The sequence below is a fragment of the Theobroma cacao genome, chromosome 9, assembly GCF_053813885.1.
Source record: "Theobroma cacao isolate CCN51 chromosome 9, ASM5381388v1, whole genome shotgun sequence".
Classification (NCBI taxonomy): Eukaryota; Viridiplantae; Streptophyta; class Magnoliopsida; order Malvales; family Malvaceae; genus Theobroma; species Theobroma cacao.
In genome coordinates, this window is record NC_142647.1 from 47,253,276 (window position 1) to 47,272,453 (window position 19,178).

Here is a 19,178-nt window from a genome sequence, read left to right on the forward strand (position 1 = left end):
AAGATGTGTGCAATTTGATGCATCACTTCTTCATACAAAATTAACTATATATGCTAGGTACCCATCTAATGCAAGCCATATTTGAGAGAATAATGAACTATGATGTTGGTGTTCTTACTTATATCCCAACAATAATATCAATCATATTATAAAATTAAAAGAAATTAACATTACAATATTCACTAATGAACCCAGAGGTCTCACTTATTATCTAATTCCTTCTTTGCTTCGATAATTTTATCCACATTTTATACAATATGGAAATTGCAAACAAAGTTTTGATCGATGTATTATATTTTAAAATGTTTTTATAAGATATATAATCGATGATTTGTAGTTAAAATTAATGTAGAGCAATTTTTTAGAAGAAAATTAGATGTTAGACGAATTAAAAATATTGAGTGATTATTTTCAAAATTTTATATTGAACGTTCACAAATAAAAGAAATGTAATTTTGACATTTTAAAAATATATATATAAATTTTAAAAAAAATGAGACCAAGGGGAGTAATACTATTTTTCATATATAATACAAAACAAATAGTTAGAGTGAGATCTAGAATATTTGCTAAGTTGTGGGGGTATTCTTGTTCAATTGAAGGTGGAATTTTTATTACTATATACTTCCATTGGAGCAAAACCTGTTGAATTGCCCTTCTATGAAGAATACATAACAAAATTAATTAATATATATATATATATATATATTAATTGAGTATATATATATTTGTTTCGTGATGCTGCCAAGTTTAATTTCTACCAAGAGGCGCAAATTACGATTGAATACCAGCTAGACACCTGACATATATAGAAAACTGTACGTGGAAGGCAAAAGGGTCATGCAAGAATGACAACAAAAGGGTGGGAAAATTCCGGGAAGCTGCACTCATGAAACGGTACCTCGACTCTTTCAACAATGCGGAATTTATAGCTTTGTCCCTTATATATAACCACCTGCATATACAGCACAGAGAAACTCCTCCACTTTGCTTTATTTCTCTTAGTTTTGGTAAGAGAAAATACATTGTAACAAAGCAACAAGCTAAGCTAAGCTAGTTGTTGGTGGTCGTGTGGGAATAAAGCTAGCTGTAATTGCACCGTTGCATTAATGGACTCAGGGTCAGGGGAGCTTTCTTACATGGAGAATGGAGACTCCAAGGCCTTGATGGGCAAGGAATTATGGAATGGAAGGATAGCTCAAAACATGTCGACTTCGCTTCTGCGTAAGAAATCCGACCCAATGCTGGTGTCAAGAGTTCGGTTTCAGATGCTTAGACAGTTCCTAGCCAATTTGCAAGAGGTCATTCTTGGAACTAAGCTTGCTGTGCTCTTCCCTGCCATCCCTTTAGCCATTGCTGCTGATTTCTACAAGTTTGGTCGAGTAAGTAACCTTGTCTTGAATCGATAAACTATTTTTCATGAGGGTTTTCTCTGAATACTAACTATCTATCTATGATTATCGTGGCCGATAGCCTTGGATATTTGCTTTGAGTTTGCTTGGTCTCACCCCGCTTGCTGAGCGTGTCAGCTTCCTCACTGAGTAAGTTGGCTAGAATTATTCTCTTTTTCCATATAGATTATTCCTTGAATATCTGTGCAAGATTTCTGACAAGGTTTTTCTTTTTTTCCTTTGTATAAAAATTCAGACAAATTGCATACTACACCGGTCCCACAGGTATTTTACATTTCAAATTAATAATCCATTAAGACAAAGCTTTTGTAATACTGAATTTGAGATTGGTGAGAATCGACAACAATGAGACTGAGAGAGGGTTGAATTGCTTTGCAGTTGGAGGGCTCCTGAATGCAACTTGTGGTAATGCAACAGAGCTGATAATAGCTTTGTTTGCTCTCTACCAAAGCAAAATACATGTTCTCAAGTACTCTCTCTTGGGTTCCATTCTCTCAAACCTCCTCCTTGTTCTTGGCAGCTCTCTCCTTTGTGGAGGCCTAGCCAACCTGAAAAAGGAGCAAAGATATGATAGAGTAAGATCACAACAGACAAAATATTAACTTTACAAAAAAAAAAAGAAAAAAAAAGAAGAAGAAATAGAGAAGTGTGACATATATATATATATATATAATTTATATATTCTGATGATTTATCTGTTTTCAATGAATTAACAGAAGCAGGCTGATGTGAACTCTCTGCTGCTGTTACTGGGATTGCTTTGCCACATGTTGCCGTTGATGTTCAGATACGCGGCAGCGCCAGGCATTTTCGTTGCTGACTCTACTCTTCAGCTGTCGAGAGCGAGTAGCATCGTCATGCTTGTAGCTTATGTTGGATATATCTTCTTCCAGCTTAAAACTCATAGGCAGATTTTCGAGTCTCAAGAGGTGATTATATATTATTTCTAAGAAACGAAGCTTAAAAATGGAAAATTATTAAATGAAACTTTTTTTTTTAGTAACGTTCCCTTTTTGTCTTTGCATGCATGAAAGTCGCAAACGAATAAATTAAAAAGTACAGGAAACTTTTGAACAAGAGGAAAAGAAAAGCAGCTGATGACAAGTACAACCATCTAGAAACCCATAAAAGAAATTTCACTTTCCTTTTCATAAAAGAGTTGGAGGTTGAAGTTAATTACAAAGTAAAAAAACCCAACTTCCAATTGTTTTTGGATTAACTTAGATCCATTGATCAAAGTGGAGAATGAACCACTTAATGAAACTTCAAGCAGGCTTGGGAAGAAATTATCTGATTGCTAATTGATTGGGCAAAAGGAATGTGATAGAAAATGATCAGACCCTGAAAATATAAGCGCCCACAGACTAACTCAAATTGATGAATGAGCAGGAAGAAGAAGACGAAGAAAAGGCAGTGATAGGATTTTGGAGTGCATTTAGCTGGTTGGTTGGTATGACACTCATCATAGCTTTGCTATCTGAGTATGTTGTGGGCACAATTGAGGTAAGCAGCCTAAATTTTTGATATATTACAGTTGCATTTACATTGATTCGAATATTGTATAACGTACATCTTGTCTTAATCAGGCTGCATCAGAATCTTGGGGCATTTCCATTAGCTTTATCAGCATAATTTTGATACCCATTGTGGGGAATGCTGCTGAACATGCTGGAGCAATCATATTTGCTTTTAAGAATAAGTTGGTATGCAAACGAAATAAGTTTTATCCATTTCATCTCATTTATATATCTAACTGAAAGTGGATTAATTAATTTACTGAACTGTGTTAAACTCTTTGAAACTGTACAGGACATATCTCTGGGTGTTGCTATGGGTTCTGCAACTCAAATTTCTATGTTTGCAGTAAGATTTAAGAAGCCCAAAAGCAGGTTCTTAAAACACTTGTATCTCTAATGGAATTCTGACAATCATCTACACATTTCAGGTTCCCTTATGTGTTGTAGTTGGCTGGATAATGGGAATCCAAATGGATCTTGATTTCAGTCTGCTTGAAACTGGTTGTCTAGCCTTAACAATAATTGTCGTAGCCTTCACTTTACAGGTTCTACAATCTTATTCCCTCTTTCCTTTTCTATGACATGTTAAAATTATAGTACTTATCTCTGTATATATATATATAAACCCATTTTCTTATTTTCAGGATGGAACTTCACATTACATGAAAGGAATAGTTCTTTGCCTTTGTTACACAGCCATTGCCGCATGCTTTTTTGTTCATAAAATTCCAGCCCCATTGGGTAAGTACACCAGCTTTGGTCTCCTTATTTTCTCATCAGTAAACACTAATTCCTTGCGAATTTTGCTTTGTTAATTAGATCAAACTAATGTCAACCTGGGACTCAAACCATCATCTGGATTCTCAGCCTAGCCGGCATCGCCTTTTCTGGCGGGGTGGTCTCTAACGTACCCCCAAGTCAAGGACATTGCAGTCATCCATTTTCCCAACCCCATGACAAATATTTTCATTTCCATTTTGATAGAAAGAGGACCTTGGTGGAGATTTGAGCACTGAGAAAGAGTGTTACAGCAGCCATGAAATGTCTGAGGCCATTTTCAAGTTAAATATATGAGAAGGAACCCACTTCTCATTTGAGAATGTTTGTAGATAAACTCTGTTCCTGTGATTTCCACAATAAGGTTTTTGTCGCTGATTTTAAATTTTTAATCTCTCTTGTCTCTTCATTTACTTATGTACTTGATTTATGCCATGAGACAAATGCCATTTTACCTGTGGTGATGTAATAAATCATAAATCAATCAATAAGGAAAGCCTTCCAGATCAGAGTTTATTTATTAATTAAAACTTTTGAGTTTCTTTTTTATTTTTGCTCGATTAAAAACTTTGAATTTACCCTAATAAAATAAGGGAAAGAAAAAAAGAAATTCCCATGCAAAAAGGCTATGACCATTAGGTTTTAAGACCCACCAGGCTCGAGAAATAAAGCTGGTGTTTCCCTTGTTCTAGACCAAGGTTGAGGGTGAATTGGAGAAACCAAACGCTTTTTTTCATATTCTTTTTCCTATTTTTTGCCCCAAAAGGAGAAACAAACTTTGGGAAAGACAAACTGACTGTACCAATTCCAAAGTTCCCATAGTATTTTGTGAGATTCGGTGCATGTATGGCCCTGTCCTCTTTACCTAACTGACTTATTCATTTATTTATTTATTGATCAAACACCTCTATTTGCTCAATTCGAAAGGACGGAATGAATTATTTTATTATTTTGCTTGTACATTCATTAAGCAATTTGATGTCACATCCCAAATTGAATAATGCAGTCCCTCCATGTTGCCTTTGACAGATGGAGGTTTTGCTTACATCCTGATGCATGCATCCTTTCCTTCTACTTGTTTCCACATGTTTAAACTTGTAAACAACACTTTGATTAAAAGAAAGTATTGGCAATTTGGCATGGTCGTCTCTCCCCGAACACATGACTCTCATTTACCTCCATGATCATTTCTTTTATGCCATCTCCAACTGCAATGATGATGCAGCTCATCATTCTCCCCAGTCAAAGCTGGAGAGAACCCTCAACTTGGAGTAACATATATACAGTCACATGGATCCATCATTCCAGCCTGTTGTAGGCTTTTCCTGAAACATCTGAATAAGATGGTTTTTGAATCTTTAACTTAATTAAGTTCATATGAGTATCTAGCACCACAGTCAACTTATAGTTGTACCACCAGCATAGTTGCAGCTGGCTAGCTGCTAAATTGGTAAGTCATAATCTCTCTTTCCAATCTCATATATGAAAATTAGATCTCGATTTATACAATTAAGAGTTTTTTTATTTTCAAAATATAAATATAAAATCTTTCGATTGAAATCTCATATTTTAATTATTGAATACATGATCGAAAATTAATTACGATGCCCTTGATGATTTAGTAATACTAACACATGTGCTAGATTATCTGATTTCTTTATCATCAAGTTAACACTATTCAATTGTAAGGCAGTCATCCTCATATTTGATTACATGCACCAAAAGGATCCAAACATTTGATTACTGAGATGTGGAGAGACATAAGAATCCAATTACCCTCCAATTCTTTTGGACCAGAAAAGAATGGAAATTTTAGTTAAAAGAAAAAGGACATTAGGTTCTTTAATTTGCCCATATTGAACTGTGCTTATGAAGGAAATGTGGTCCTCAATTGCTGCTTTGACCATTGACGAGCAAACTCGGATATGATTAAAGCCACAAGAAAAGTTATTTTTAAACTCAGTTGTTACCAAGATGCCAGCATAGAATCGGCCATGGTCACAATCTTGCCAGCAGACAACACCTTAGTAGGCTTTGACGCCTCAAGAACATGCCGATCACTAAAAAAAAGGCTTAGTTAATTCTCAATAATAAATTCTTTTTAACTTAAAAGAGAAGACAATAGATTTGGAGTTTTCTGATCCTGATAACTGCTAGTGGCATATTATAATCCAATATATTAACTTGACATGCAAGCCTGAAACCTTCCAAGAAATCCTCCCTCAAAAGAAGATGACTTCCTGTTTTCTTGAAGCAGCATATCCCCCACCATTTTTTATTCATCGAGAATCTAATTAATTAGAAAAAGTGATCAAGTCCTTTAATGGGATTTAACTCAAGAGTTTGTATTGCGTTACATCTATGCTGCCAGCCTAAGCAGGTGTTTATTTGACTGATTAGAAAGACTGTTAGAAGCTAATTGTAAGATACATTATCTTGGATAGGTGTATTTCTTTCTATAAAGATGGTTCAAAGTTTAGACAGAGCCAAGCTAGCCGAGTTACAACTGATGGCAGACAGGGAATGCAATAGAGAAGCAGAAGCTGCCAGTAACAATGTTGCCATTATCTTTGGGGTTACTGGGCTTGTTGGAAGAGAGCTAGCCAAAAGGCTAATCTCAAAATCCAAGTGGAAGGTCTATGGCATAGCTCGAAATCCCGAGAGGATACCAATCAAAAGTTCCGGCAGGTACCATTTCATATCCTGTGACCTGTTAGATCCTTTGGAAACCAAACAGAAACTCTCTGTTTTACAGGATGTGACTCACATGTTCTGGATCACTTGGGCAAGCCAGTATCCCCTGGATAGTCCAGAGTGCTGTGAGCAGAACAAGGCCATGATGTCCAACGCCTTGAGTGCCATCCTCCCCACAGCCAAGGCATTGAAGCACTTTTGTCTTCAAACTGGGATGAGTCATTATGTACCTGTGAAAGGGGAAACAGCTCATTTGTTTGATGAAGAATGGCCAAGGGCGGCAAATGCTAGCTGCAACTTTTATTATGTCCTGGAGGACTTGCTCCATGAGACGCTGGCCGGTAAGGTGGCTTGGTCTGTGCATAGGCCTGGCTTGATAATGGGTAGTTCTCATAGGACTGTGTTCAATTTTATAGGAAGTTTATGTGTTTATGGTGCTATCTGTAAACATTTAAACCTCCCTTTTGTGTTTGGAGGGACAATGGAGTGTTGGGAAGAAAGCTATATGGATAGCTCTGATGCTCGGCTAGTAGCTGAACAGCAAATTTGGGCTGCCACAACTGATGAAATACCTTCGACTGATGGCCAGGCGTTCAACGCAATCAATGGTCCGAGTTTTACTTGGAAGCAGATATGGCCAACTCTTGGAAAGAAATTTGGAGTCACAGTGCCTGAAGACATGTTTTGGGAGGATTTTTGGTTTACAACAGCCATGAGAGACAAGAAACAAGCATGGGAAGAAATTGTGATCAAGGAAAGTCTGATTCAGACAAAGATGGAAGATTTGGCCAATTGGCAATTCTTGGACATTTTGTTTCGGTTTCCTGTGAAACTGCTGGGGAGCCGAGGTAAAGTTGACCGCCTTGGTTTCACAATGAGAAGCAAGACACTGGATTCAATCTTGTATTGGATTGATTTCATGAGAGATGAAAAGTTCATTCCCTAGACATTTCCTCCTCTTTTCTGTGTTTATTGTTTCTTCTCGCTTTCATCTCTCCCTCATAGCTTGTTTGGTTTCATTTGGAAGCAAATCAATAGACAAAAGACCCCCATATTGTGATCACAGAGGCTCATTTGCAAATTAAACAATGTAGATTTCTTGTCTAAACAAATTTCCCTCTTGTTCCTGTTTTCGGAACTTAAACCATCAAAACAAGTCTATGCTGCACAGGGAGAGCAGCATAGGCCCCCATTCATCTATTGTCTAAACTTACAGCAATTGAGAATTAGACAGAGTTAAGAGAGAGAAAATGGAGTTCTGTACTTAAATAACTTTCAGGGTGTGATTCCCGAGTTTGACCTTAATCAAGATGGTCATATACAGTAACAAATGCTACTGCTACAGTTACAATACTAGAGATTATTTGGTTTGTGTTTGCATTCTATGTTGTAATGATCCTAAAGAATTGTTTCAGTCAAAATCTGTAATCAGTTTGATCAGTTGGTTGCTATACCAATGAGAACAAAGTTAAGACGGTATTAAAGAATGTTGGGAAGGATATCTGCATCTTGATGAAGTATTGGCTCTTACAGAATCTGTTTGTGCTCAAAGTTGGATGATGACCACCTGTCACGTGCTGATGCACAGAGCTTTTGCAATAGTTAAATTCATCACTCATCTTTTCTGGAAGTTAAGAAATCTCACTGAGAAAGCAAAGGCACCAAAAAATAGGACTGAAAAGCCGACTAGTGCGGCCACTGAAACTCCGATCATCCCAGAATCAATGCCGAAAACAGTGTGTATATACTCTTTCACAGTGCCTTGGAATGTTGGTTCGACAATCATGGTTTCCACATCACCAAGCTGAGAGCTGATGATACCATTTAAAGTCCATGCAGTAGGGCAGATGTAGTAGAACCAGATCCACCATCCCGGAATTCTCTGCAGTTCAAAACAGAAAAGTAACAAGTTAATGTCGGTTAGTTTAGAAACCACTAGGGTTGTGCTCTAGAACATTAGATAAAATACAATTCGTTTTCATCATGTAATTTTCTATGGAAAGGAATCTAAGCCCTTCTCCATCTAACCCCACCTCTATGGCTTGGCATCATATAAAGCACATACGGTTGATAAGACACCCAAAGATTTTAAGGATTAACGTGGACAAAAGCCTATAACACTCTTACACTATGAGTAGATTTCAGATAGGCACGTCCAATTTTTATCAGAACACAACGCTGTTCAAATGCATTGGAGTGGCCAAATAGGTCATCTCATCCCATAGCCATCATATTTAACAAACAAAAAGTGTCAACTGATAAAGCATATAACTAAGGGGATGGCAAGAAAAGAAACATAGCTGAAACACATTACCAACGCTTCAATAAGATTCAACTTCACATGGCTTCTTTTAACTGGCAATTTGGAAAAATCACACCCCTTACATGTAATCAATGTGCTTCTGATGTGATGATTTGACATAATATGGAAGAAATTAGAAAACGAATTGGCTAAGTGAATTCAACACGATTGTACTTGAGGGGTGCTTGATTCTCTTTAGTCAAAAGTTCACTTACTTATGTTGCTGTTTACTACGAAGCGAAAAAAGAAAATAAATTGGCAGAAAGTCTTTTAAACTACTGGCCAAAAGTAATGGTTACAATAAAAAACATTTCCCAGATATTTATTTGTAGAGTACTACCACATATTTTATAACAACAAATGCCCCAGTTTCCTTATTATGGAACAAATTGTCTACTTTCAACTTTTAGCAAGTTGCCCTTCAAATGCTTGTGGTAAATTACCAGTCCAACAATGCTTCTTAACCAATTAAAGAAGATGGAAAAGATCTAGAGAAATATTATTAACTCCATAGAAAGAGATCAGCTGTAGAATATGCAGAGAGCATTGTACTACTTACCGGCTTTGGGATAAGAAAACCTGAGAGGAGATTCCATAAAGAGTAAAAGGCAGAAGAGACGACAGCAGCCATTTGCTGAGAAGGTGTGAGACCAACAACCATCAAACCATAAAAGGTGAAGTAGGTGAAGGTAAGGAACATGAAGAGAAGATAGAGGAAAATTTTTCCTGCAAAAAAAGAGAGATTCTTATAAGTAAGATGCATTACAGAAAGTTGGTTTACATAGTACTTACCAGGAAATATTCCTTTGGTTTCAAAAGTACACATTTCATTTCTTTTGTCTTCTAGTAATTACTACTTATTATAATCAGAAATTGGATTCATGGAACACTTTTGTTCCCCATCAAAGAAAAAAAAACGACAAATCACTTTTTCTTGTTTAATATTGAATAGTAATGAACATAAAGATAAGATGGCAATGAAAGACGGGCTAGCTTATCATTCTCTAACAGGTTGGCCCCCCTTGGAGTTGAGGATAGGTAAATCCAAACCGTTTAATATAGTACTAAAATAACCTTCAAAACCAAAACATCAAATCCTTTATAAAATTCACCAATCTTCAATATCCAATCCAGAGAAGAGTCTGGTATAATTGACTGTACTTACCAACCAAAGAAGACTGACTGTCTATTTTCATTCATTGCTCAATAGGCAGACGGGACATACAAAGAAACCATTAGTAAACATTTTTCATTTATCCAGCTCATTCATCTGAAGAGACTGGTATATCTGTGATTTGTTTCATACATAAGTTTTCTGTTTGTTAAATACAAAGCCCTGTTTGTTTAGGGAGCAAGGCTGGGAATGCTCAAACCAAATACGTTTTGAAAATTCAGGAATCAATTTCTAAAAAAATTTTATTGCTCGCTCAGTGAATAAACTCCAAGCAGTTTTGAACCCCTCCCCCACCGAAAGCGGCATATATGATCTTCCTATTAATGGATGAAAGCTATCTTATCAACTACTAACTTAATTAGTACGGAAAGATATATTGAAAAAAGAATCAAAGACGATTGGGCTAAATTTGAGCAGTAAGGATGGGGGAAGGTTTGGGTAAAAATCTTAAGTATAATCCCTAAAGCTCTTTTTTGTACTTAATAATAACATCAAGGCAACCATCACTCTTGGGAAAAACAATCAGAAAAGCTCCACAAAAAGAAAAAAGGAATTGGTAAAGGAAGATACAGAATCTTACCAGCTGTTCTTTCAAAATTAATCATGAAATATGTGATGACCCCATACAAAATTGTCTGACCGGCAATGTATGGGAGCTCCACAAGACCCTGTTCATAAAAGAATTGAAACATTTTAGCAATTTAGTCAAAATAAACAGTACTGAAAACAAATTTCTTTCAGGACCATGGCAATTACCTGGGCTGCTGCATAAGCAGTGGGAGCATACATTCCTGCTGCTTTCTCTCTATAGAATACTGTTCTCTCAATGGATACAACTGGTTGTACTGAGGAAGCATTACTGACCCCAAGAAACAAGCATGAGGCGTAAAGGGCACCCATAACCATAAACAAACCTTGAGTTGTATCTCTGCAGAAACAATTTATATACCGAATGGTTTAGTAGGTTTGTAACAATGGCAGAAAAAAGTGACACCATAAATATACCAAAAATTCTTCTTTTCAAGGACCATGTTTTTAGAATCAAAAAGCAAGGTAGTGTTTAAAATAAAATTAACTGGAAATGAGTTTACATTAATAGCCTACTCTTGAATATTATGAAATTCAAAAGGGGAAAAAGAAATATTCATCAGAAACAGAGCCCAAAAGAAGGAAACGATAATTTTTCAAAATCAACAATGGAGGTCCAACTACAAACAATGATTTTGTTCAAGCCATTTTCTAAGTATTTGAAGTGTTAGCACAGAAACATGAAATAACTAAGATTACTTGCCTTTGGGAACCAACATCCCAGAACACGGAGCCTAATATTAGTGCGAATACCATCGTAAAGACCAATCTCACCAAGTTGTATTGTGGACTTCTCCAATACACAAGGTTTTGCTTCCTCAGGCAAATCAGAAACTGAGACAGTTGATTTTGCGAGTATGAGGAAGAAAACTTTAAAGGTTGTGAACCAGGAGGTGGAACACTCAGACGCATAATGGAATCTTCCACTTCCCTATAACAAGGATTAAAAATATTCATTTATGAATGCCAAAGCAAATTAAATTAAGAACTCAAGGCAGGTTGATTTAACCATACCAAAGAACAAAGTATATATTAAGTACTTGTCTCATCTTGCTTGGTTTAGTAACATGACATCACAATGATTACCTGTACTGCTCAGAATTTCTGTATATATCTGCGAAGTCTCTACCAATTCTCTGCTCTACTGCAGGGCTAGTAACCTCAAGCATCCACGTCGCCGGGTTGTATCCATAAGGAATTGATGGAATTCCACTAATTCCCTGTATAAAGAGAACAAATGTGAAACCTCTCCTAAGGAATTGCCATTCTGATCATTAGTATTTTAAATTGTGAATATGCTGAAATCTGGGTAGATAACTACATAAAAGTCCAAAGGAATAAGAGAAAATAATATGTGCTCCAAGGATGGATTACATTCAAATGGAACTTTCAGAAATTAGAAAAGAAAACTTTGGATTTAAAGGATAAAGCTTGGCATTGGTGTTAATGTTGCATACTAATTACTCTCAAGTGTTCCAGATAGTCTGGAACCATAAAATGCCAAATAAAGATCTCACATGTATCTGAGAGTAATCTTTTTGAGCATGATGCTAATACCTCGTGAAATATCTGTAACATATCACTCAAGACTTGCAACCTTCAATGAAAAATTTGTAACTTTTCCAGGTTTATTTCTTGAACTTTTTAATTTTTCTGTAACTGATGGGTCAAAATTTATCAACACAATGCTTCTAGTAGTAAATAACGCAGGCCAGGACCATCTTTGCCTTCTAAATGTGTTAAGGGGTCAAAAGACAGAGGAAGGCAACTTGCACTTTTATAGCTTAGACATAAGAACAACAAGAAAAGGAAGGAACAAAAACTCTGCTCATGAGCAAATATAAAAGAGGGTATCATCTTATTCTGTTAAGTTTTTCTTCTTGATACAATGATGAACTATACGAATTCAAGAACCTACAAATAATAATAACATTGATAATGCAAGGTCACCTGGAAATAGTCTATCAAAATCTGTGAGTTAGCTCCAAGCTTTCCTCCATATATAACCTGACCTCCTCGTTTCATAAGCAACAGCTGCAAAAGAAAATTTATGGGCAAATTCATATGAAAAGACACAAACATGTATTATGCACAACTCTTGTATTAACTTTGCAATATAACAACTATAATCAGACTCACCTCATCAAATGATTCAAAAATTTCAATACTGGGTTGGTGAATAGTGCACACCACAGTTCTTCCAGTATCAACAGTATTACGAACAGTTCTCATCACAATTGCTGCTGCCCGTGCATCAAGTCCAGATGTAGGCTCATCCATGAAAATAATGGAAGGATTTGCAACAAGCTCCACTGCAATAGTTAAACGTTTCCTCTGCTCTGTTGATAAGCCACTGCTTCCTGGTAAACCAACTAAAGCGTTCCTAAGTGTATCAAGCTCTACCAAACGCATCACTTCTTCAACAAACTCCTGTAAGGAAATGCAGAAAAATTATATAAAAAATGCAGTGAAAGTAACTAGATTAAAATAAATATAAATGTACAAAGAGTTATCAGCTCACATGTCTCTGGACTTTGCTAATTTCTTTCGGAAGGCGAAGACTGGAGGAAAACCAGAGAGACTCCTCAACTGTCACTTGAGGAGAATGTATATCATTTTGCTCAACATATCCAGAAACTCTGGCAAATGTCTTCTGTTCCTTTGGGTAACCTGATATCTTAATATCCCCTTCGATGTATCCGCTAGTTTTCCTTCCAGCAAGCACATCCATCAAGGTAGTCTTTCCTGCTCCACTTGACCCGACTAAAGCTGTAAGAACACCTGGTGAGAATACTCCACTAACGTTTGACAAGAGCTGCAATCTCCTTTCAGGTATGCCATGTGCACTCATTTCCTGAGATATTCAACCAGATGAAATAGGAAAATGGAAAAAGAAGGTTTCATATTCGTTAAAGATTCCAAAACTCCAAGAACCAAAAACCACGAGACAAACAAACCTTGGGCATATCAACATAGTAATTGATATTATGAAAAGTCATTGTTAATGGTTGAAATGGCAGAATCATTCCCTTCTTTTTACTGCCGCGGTGATCAGACGGAACACGTGATTCCAAGTCCTCACTTTCAACTGCATAGATAAGTCATAATTTTGTGAAGGAATGATCAGATTCCTTTAAAAGAGGCACAGATGCCCTACACATTGCAAAGTAAAATTATGTTGCATATATCAAAGATGACTAACCATCATTCCTAACAGAATTTTCTTCTGAGTCATCAAGTGGAATAATTGCCTTGGCTTTTCTGAGTGCTACGGTGAACAAATATAACAGAAAGACTTCTATGAGTATTTAGTTACATAAAGATAAAGTGTGGAGAAAGAAAGCTGTGTATGCATTTGATAAGTAAAAGGAAAACTCACGATTAAGGTAAGCTAAGGCCAGTGTCACAATGATGTTGAAAAGCACGGCATAAAGTAATAACACACCAACCCCAAGCCAATACCAATATCCATCAGAAGGTAGACCATGTGAATAAAGAATGTTATATCCGACAGTATTGTTCCCAATAGCAGATATCTGCAAGATGTCTCAACAATTACACGCCTAGGCATATAAACCGATATCAATTAACAGCCAATTGAAGGAAGTGTTTATTAATGCACCTTATTCCACCTTGAGGCAGTGAATTCATTAACAGAAATTGCTCTTTGTCCATACTGTAGTGGTGACAACCAAGAAGCCCAAACCCACCAAGGTTTAACCTTGTCTGAAAAAAGAATAATCAACCAATCAACTAACACTATCTTATCTTCCATTCCGAAGTAAAACTTACCACATCATACCTTTTGGTATAAGAAATCCACCCAACAAAAATATAACTAAAAGTGCAGCCGATCCAAATGTATTTGCAACGACTGTATCTCGTGCGATTCCAGCCAACATTCGGAATAGACCAATTGCCATTTGGTGCACTGCAAAGTTTAGGAACATGAAGCGGAAAAACCTACATTTAAAAGCAAGAATTAATTGGAAGAAATTACTAAGAGAGAAAAACATCATCCATCAGAGTGAGTGAAATAGAAGATACCTCCCAGCAGCAGGGGCAAAACCAACACTGTAGTATACAACAGAAGACCACACGACCGACTCAACAACGGAGTAAGGTACACGTAGAATCCAACTGACCACAGACCATACCCATGCAGGATGAAATAGATTATCTCGCTGCTTGTAAAAGACTGGGAGTCGAAATATCAGAAGGGGTAGCTCCGAAAATCCATTAAACATCATATGCACTACCCCAAAGAAAAGGCAAGAGAGGTAGAGGTTGCCATTAGTCTCATCTACTGGATGTAGTCTTGTTCGTAGAAAAATTGTGCTTGTGACGAATCCGACAAATGCAACCTTAAAGATGTGTAATACATAAATTTCAAAAGTGAAATACAATTACAAAAACTTGAAACGAAAAATAATAAAAAAATCATAGTACTAAGTTCCTATGTAATTGCAATCAACAAAAAGAGAAAAGAGGCAAGGTATAAAATGAACAAAGCAGAATTATTTTTTGTAACAGACTATTTGCCCTGCATCTTGGATAAATAAAATGTCCATTTTTCCAAAAACAAAAAGAACAAAGCGGAAGTAACAGACTAACAGTCCATATATTATCAAATCATAGATGGTTAAGAATATTGGTATACACATCGAGAAGTAAAATTCAGAAGCAAATATATATAACAATCGCAGAAGTGGCAAGCAAAGCATACCTGGCATGTCCTGAAAATGTAAAGAAAACTATGCCTGGTGATTAGTAGTTTTTCTCGTGCAAAGCACGTTCTCAAAAGTTCCCATTTTGATGCAGCAAATCTTGTTTTGGACAAAGCTGACGGATGATTTCGGGATTTATCATATGGAACACTAAGTGTTGACTCTAGAGACCTTCCGAATCTGGAATTTTTAAAAGCATTGGCCATTTCTGAAGCAGGAATGAACACATATGGCTTTGAAGGATCAGCCCAGTATTGAGCTTGATCCTTTTTAGAGGTCACCTGGCAAGTGTAACTTGTTAGGATAATACTTAAGAAGATCTAAACATAGAACTAGCAGTGAGGAAAATAAATACCTCTTGAAGAAAATCTGCAACACCCTTACGCGGTGGCAATTTGAATCCTAATGACTCAAAGAATTCCAAAACTTCTGCTCGAGGGCCCTGATACACCATATATCCTTCTGATAATAGAACTAGGTCATCAAACAGCTCAAATGTCTCAGGTGCAGGCTGTAGAAGAGCCATAAGTACAGTTCCTTCCATTAGATGAACAAAATTTCGCACACATTTTACAATTTGGAATGTTGTAGAGCTATCAAGTCCAGTAGATATTTCATCCATAAAAAGAGTTTTTCTCGGCCCAACAACCATCTCTCCTGCATAAGGATTGTGCTGACTGTTAGAAAATAACGGAGAGTATCACAGAATGGAGACTGGATTATAAAAATCATTCAAACTTTAACCTCTCTAAATTAAAATTCAAAATGAATGATAAGCCTCAATAAAGCCATTGCTATTTGCAGAACTCATTTATATTGCATTAAAAACCTTAACCAATTAGTTAACTGTCCTCAACCAAGCATCCTCCTATAGTGCACATGTTTGTGGTGAGAGAATAACTTATCTAGAACGAAAATTTCACCATTATACATCAAGCCTTCCCATGAAGTCATCAACATTTAGAACAAATGCAAGATATCATGCATCCCATCAATAATTATTGGTATGAATTCCAATTATAATAAAACTATAAGAAAATTAGTAAAATCCTCATCTGTCTGAGGACATTAAGATTTGAAACCCAATGCCCTAGCTGCAGGGGAGGACAATGTAAGTGATAAGAATCTGACAAAATTCACTGGTAAGGAAATGGTATCCAGATAGAAAGAGACCTGTAGTAACCCTTTTTCTTTGGCCACCCGAGACACCCCTGAGCATATCATTCCCAACCACGGTGTCAGAACATACATCAAGACCAAGCACTTTCATGACATAATCTGTTGAAATGCTATGCTTTATACCGCCAACAGATGACGCCTGTGCAAAATCAAAGAAGTAAATAAAAATCTTAAATCAGGAAAGGAGTAAACACTCAAAAATAAATGCACAGATAGTTAATATAAATTTTTAAAAAGGTGACCTTCATGAAAGCATCAATCTCTGGGACTGGACGTATCTTCCTCTCCTTTTCTAAATTGGCTAAATCTTTCATATACTCTGCGAGTAGATAGAAATATAAAAAGTGCATGAGAAAAGTAGTCAACTGAAACAGAAGTTAGAAAGCTTAACAAGGTTATAACAAAAAGAAGACGAGGGATGCAGTTTATAACAAGGTTAACTACCAAAGCTTGGGACACAAGAGTATATACAAAAAGAAAACGACAAGTCAAATCACAGGAAAAATGGGTTGTTCCTGCTCATGGCCTCGGTCATGAGCTTACTCCACTTCTTAACAAAAAAAAAAAGGCCTACTCCACTTCTAAAAGTGTCCGGTAATTAGCAGGAGACTAATAACATTGAGGCACAATGTAACATCAGAAACATCATTATATTTTTCCTTTTTTTGCTGTGATGATGAAATTTAAGAGGACAATAATAGTAAGTAAGAAACACAAAGTTGAAAATCTAACGTTAAAGTGAACTACAAGTATAACTAACATTTCCAGATAGTGGAAGTTAACAAACCTGCCAAGCCTTCACTTGCACCTTGACATCTAGCAGCAAAATCAAAAGTTTCTCGTACAGTGAGCTCTGGAATGTGATTATCTGTTTGGCTAATGTACGCAGAAGTCCTTCTAACATAAAACTTATCAAGTTTTGTGCCATTGTATGTGATTTCACCACTTGTCTGCAAAACATAAAAAGAAGTTTCTTATATTAACAATTACAGCTACCTTTTCTAAACTTAGACTGTGCGGCAATGACATGTTTTCACAGTATAGTTTCGTCGTTGCTTTAAATGTTGATCCTTCAGGAGGGATAAGAAAGCTTGGGCTAACATCCCTGATAATCCAACGGACCCGATATACTACCTAGGACAAAAAGGTACAAATCTGTCTTTTTATAGGAGTTTCCCAGCTCATAAGCCCGAATTTATTAATGAGAAAACAGTTTCGTTGACCATTGACCGTTGAATTTTCATTGTAAAGATTTGGTCTCTCAGCAGGAGCTGTTCAGTGTTCACGAATTGCAACTACTATGGGCAAAAAGCAAGTTGAAAAGTGATACGGAGTGATTCTTGATAATGACAGTAATTAACAAGCATGCACTGAGTTACATGCGGTTTGCTCAAGAGCAGATATGCAACAATGACTAACCTTCAAAGTCTTGTCGTCAAGTTTCCCAGCAAGAGCTAAAAGCAAGGTGGATTTGCCCGATCCTGGAGGTCCCAACAGCAAGGTCATCCTAAAAGAAGCAAAATATTTGTAGAAAAAATATTAGTTGCAACTTTGGTAGTATTATCATTAAAATGGTTGATAAAACCCGTGCAAGTAGTTACAAACCATCTCCAATAAACTGTGATTTTCCAAATGCTTTTTGGTTGCTAATTGAAGATATATTGAGTCCATGTCAACCATGGACAAGAAAGAAAGAATTAACAAAGATGGTAGTAATACCTTCCTGGTTTAACAACACCACTGACGTTTCTCAATATGTTTAACCGGAATTGTTTAGGACGTAATATCCTTAAACTTGCTGCGATTCTCTGTATTGAAATCAACACAAGTATGGTGTTACTATGTATAGAACCAAGAGAAAATTAAGAGAAGGGAAAAGAAAGATACTTAAGATACTAAACCTCAAAGAAGTCACGAGTAACGTTGATTAAAGTAGGTAAAGCTCTTGAGCCAATTTGCGCATCCGCCTCGACATTGAGGTTCTGGAACCTTACTTCAATCTTTGCCACCTCCATCCCAACTCTGTCAAAAGTTTTTTTTTTTAAATAAATAAATCTCAACCATAATCAAAGATCAAAACTCAAAAGAAATCACATGAAAACGTGATACCTATCAAGGCGTTCTTTCATAGCAGAGAGAAGCCAATAATTATCTTGGTCGTCCGTAGCCAACGCTTTCTTCACAAGGAGTTCTCTTCTAGCTCGATCAAGCTTTGTCACATCAATCGCCTCCGTCCCTCCGTTTTCTCCTCCTCCTCCAGCACGTTCATGCTCCGAAGGAGTCCTTCTCAGAATCGCGATATGTCCTCGCTTCACCGACGGCAAGCGCGATATTGCTTCCCACATAAGCTCTTCCTCATCTTGCTGAACGGCCTCCGCATTGGACGGTCTATGAAACGACTCTCCAACCGCCTCCATATCGAACTCAAAATATTCGCTTCCATTCGAGGCCGCCATAGCCTCCGTTTCTCTGTTTTTTCTTCGTAAAAGCTTTCAGAAGAGGGGTGAATGTACTTATACAGAAAACCAGAGTTTGAGTTGTAAGGGAACGCTGAATAGCTGGTACGAAGCTGTGCCGGGAACTTTGAAGATCTAAATAAAAAACCTGAATTACCCTTCCCTTACAGTAGGAAAGAACAGGGGTAAAACCGATATTTTAGACTTAGAAGCTTGTAAGTTTGTTCCTAAATGCGTGAGTCGGTTTTCTTTTTTTTTTCCTTTACCCGATTCCTACGATCAAATAAATAAGCGCTGCAACTAACACTGACACGTGTTTCAACCTTTTTTTTTTTTGCTATTTTTTCCCTCT

The 19,178-nt window shown here is 36.7% G+C and overlaps 3 protein-coding genes across 3 annotated transcripts; 2 read left to right on the plus strand and 1 right to left on the minus strand.

Moving 5' to 3' along the window:
• The first annotated feature begins 975 nt into the window (after positions 1–975).
• LOC18590500 (vacuolar cation/proton exchanger 3-like) lies at positions 976–4,215 on the plus strand. Its single transcript, XM_007016045.3, has 11 exons — positions 976–1,382; positions 1,474–1,541; positions 1,648–1,676; positions 1,791–1,987; positions 2,129–2,341; positions 2,802–2,915; positions 2,999–3,115; positions 3,222–3,275; positions 3,358–3,474; positions 3,574–3,670; positions 3,749–4,215. Exons 1-11 carry the CDS (start codon positions 1,110–1,112, stop codon positions 3,799–3,801), a joined length of 1,332 nt encoding a protein of 443 aa, XP_007016107.3. The 5' UTR covers positions 976–1,109; the 3' UTR covers positions 3,802–4,215.
• Positions 4,216–6,105: 1,890 nt separating this feature from the next.
• Positions 6,106–7,463, plus strand: LOC18590501 (NAD(P)-binding Rossmann-fold superfamily protein). Its single transcript, XM_007016050.3, has one exon. It carries the CDS (start codon positions 6,171–6,173, stop codon positions 7,344–7,346), a length of 1,176 nt encoding a protein of 391 aa, XP_007016112.3. The 5' UTR covers positions 6,106–6,170; the 3' UTR covers positions 7,347–7,463.
• A 173-nt stretch (positions 7,464–7,636) lies between these two features.
• ABCG31 (pleiotropic drug resistance 3) lies at positions 7,637–19,000 on the minus strand. Its single transcript, XM_007016051.3, has 24 exons — positions 18,480–19,000; positions 18,272–18,392; positions 18,090–18,178; positions 17,790–17,877; positions 17,158–17,320; positions 16,613–16,689; positions 16,365–16,509; positions 15,547–15,848; positions 15,191–15,472; positions 14,512–14,828; positions 14,267–14,427; positions 14,087–14,190; positions 13,844–14,000; positions 13,667–13,732; positions 13,422–13,552; positions 12,986–13,318; positions 12,604–12,894; positions 12,415–12,498; positions 11,551–11,684; positions 11,168–11,395; positions 10,633–10,804; positions 10,457–10,544; positions 9,262–9,428; positions 7,637–8,282 (listed from the first exon to the last, which is right to left on the minus strand). Exons 1-24 carry the CDS (start codon positions 18,824–18,826, stop codon positions 8,016–8,018), a joined length of 4,314 nt encoding a protein of 1,437 aa, XP_007016113.3. The 5' UTR covers positions 18,827–19,000; the 3' UTR covers positions 7,637–8,015.
• Between the last annotated feature and the right edge of the window lie 178 nt (positions 19,001–19,178).

Bases quoted from the DNA above. Each gene is read 5' to 3' on its own strand.
- LOC18590501 (XM_007016050.3), top strand. From the start codon at position 6,171: ATGGTTCAAAGTTTAGACAGAGCCAAGCTAGCCGAGTTACAACTGATG.
- ABCG31 (XM_007016051.3), bottom strand. From the start codon at position 18,826: ATGGCGGCCTCGAATGGAAGCGAATATTTTGAGTTCGATATGGAGGCG. The intron at 16,510-16,612 runs GTCACCTTTTTA...GATTTTGCACAG, and splicing joins AGATTGATGCTTTCATGAAG to GCGTCATCTGTTGGCGGTAT. The intron at 14,829-15,190 runs GTATGCTTTGCT...CACATCTTTAAG, and splicing joins ACATTTTCAGGACATGCCAG to GTTGCATTTGTCGGATTCGT.
- LOC18590500 (XM_007016045.3), top strand. From the start codon at position 1,110: ATGGACTCAGGGTCAGGGGAGCTTTCTTACATGGAGAATGGAGACTCC. The intron at 1,542-1,647 runs GTAAGTTGGCTA...ATAAAAATTCAG, and splicing joins CGTGTCAGCTTCCTCACTGA to ACAAATTGCATACTACACCG. The intron at 3,276-3,357 runs GTAAGATTTAAG...TACACATTTCAG, and splicing joins CTCAAATTTCTATGTTTGCA to GTTCCCTTATGTGTTGTAGT.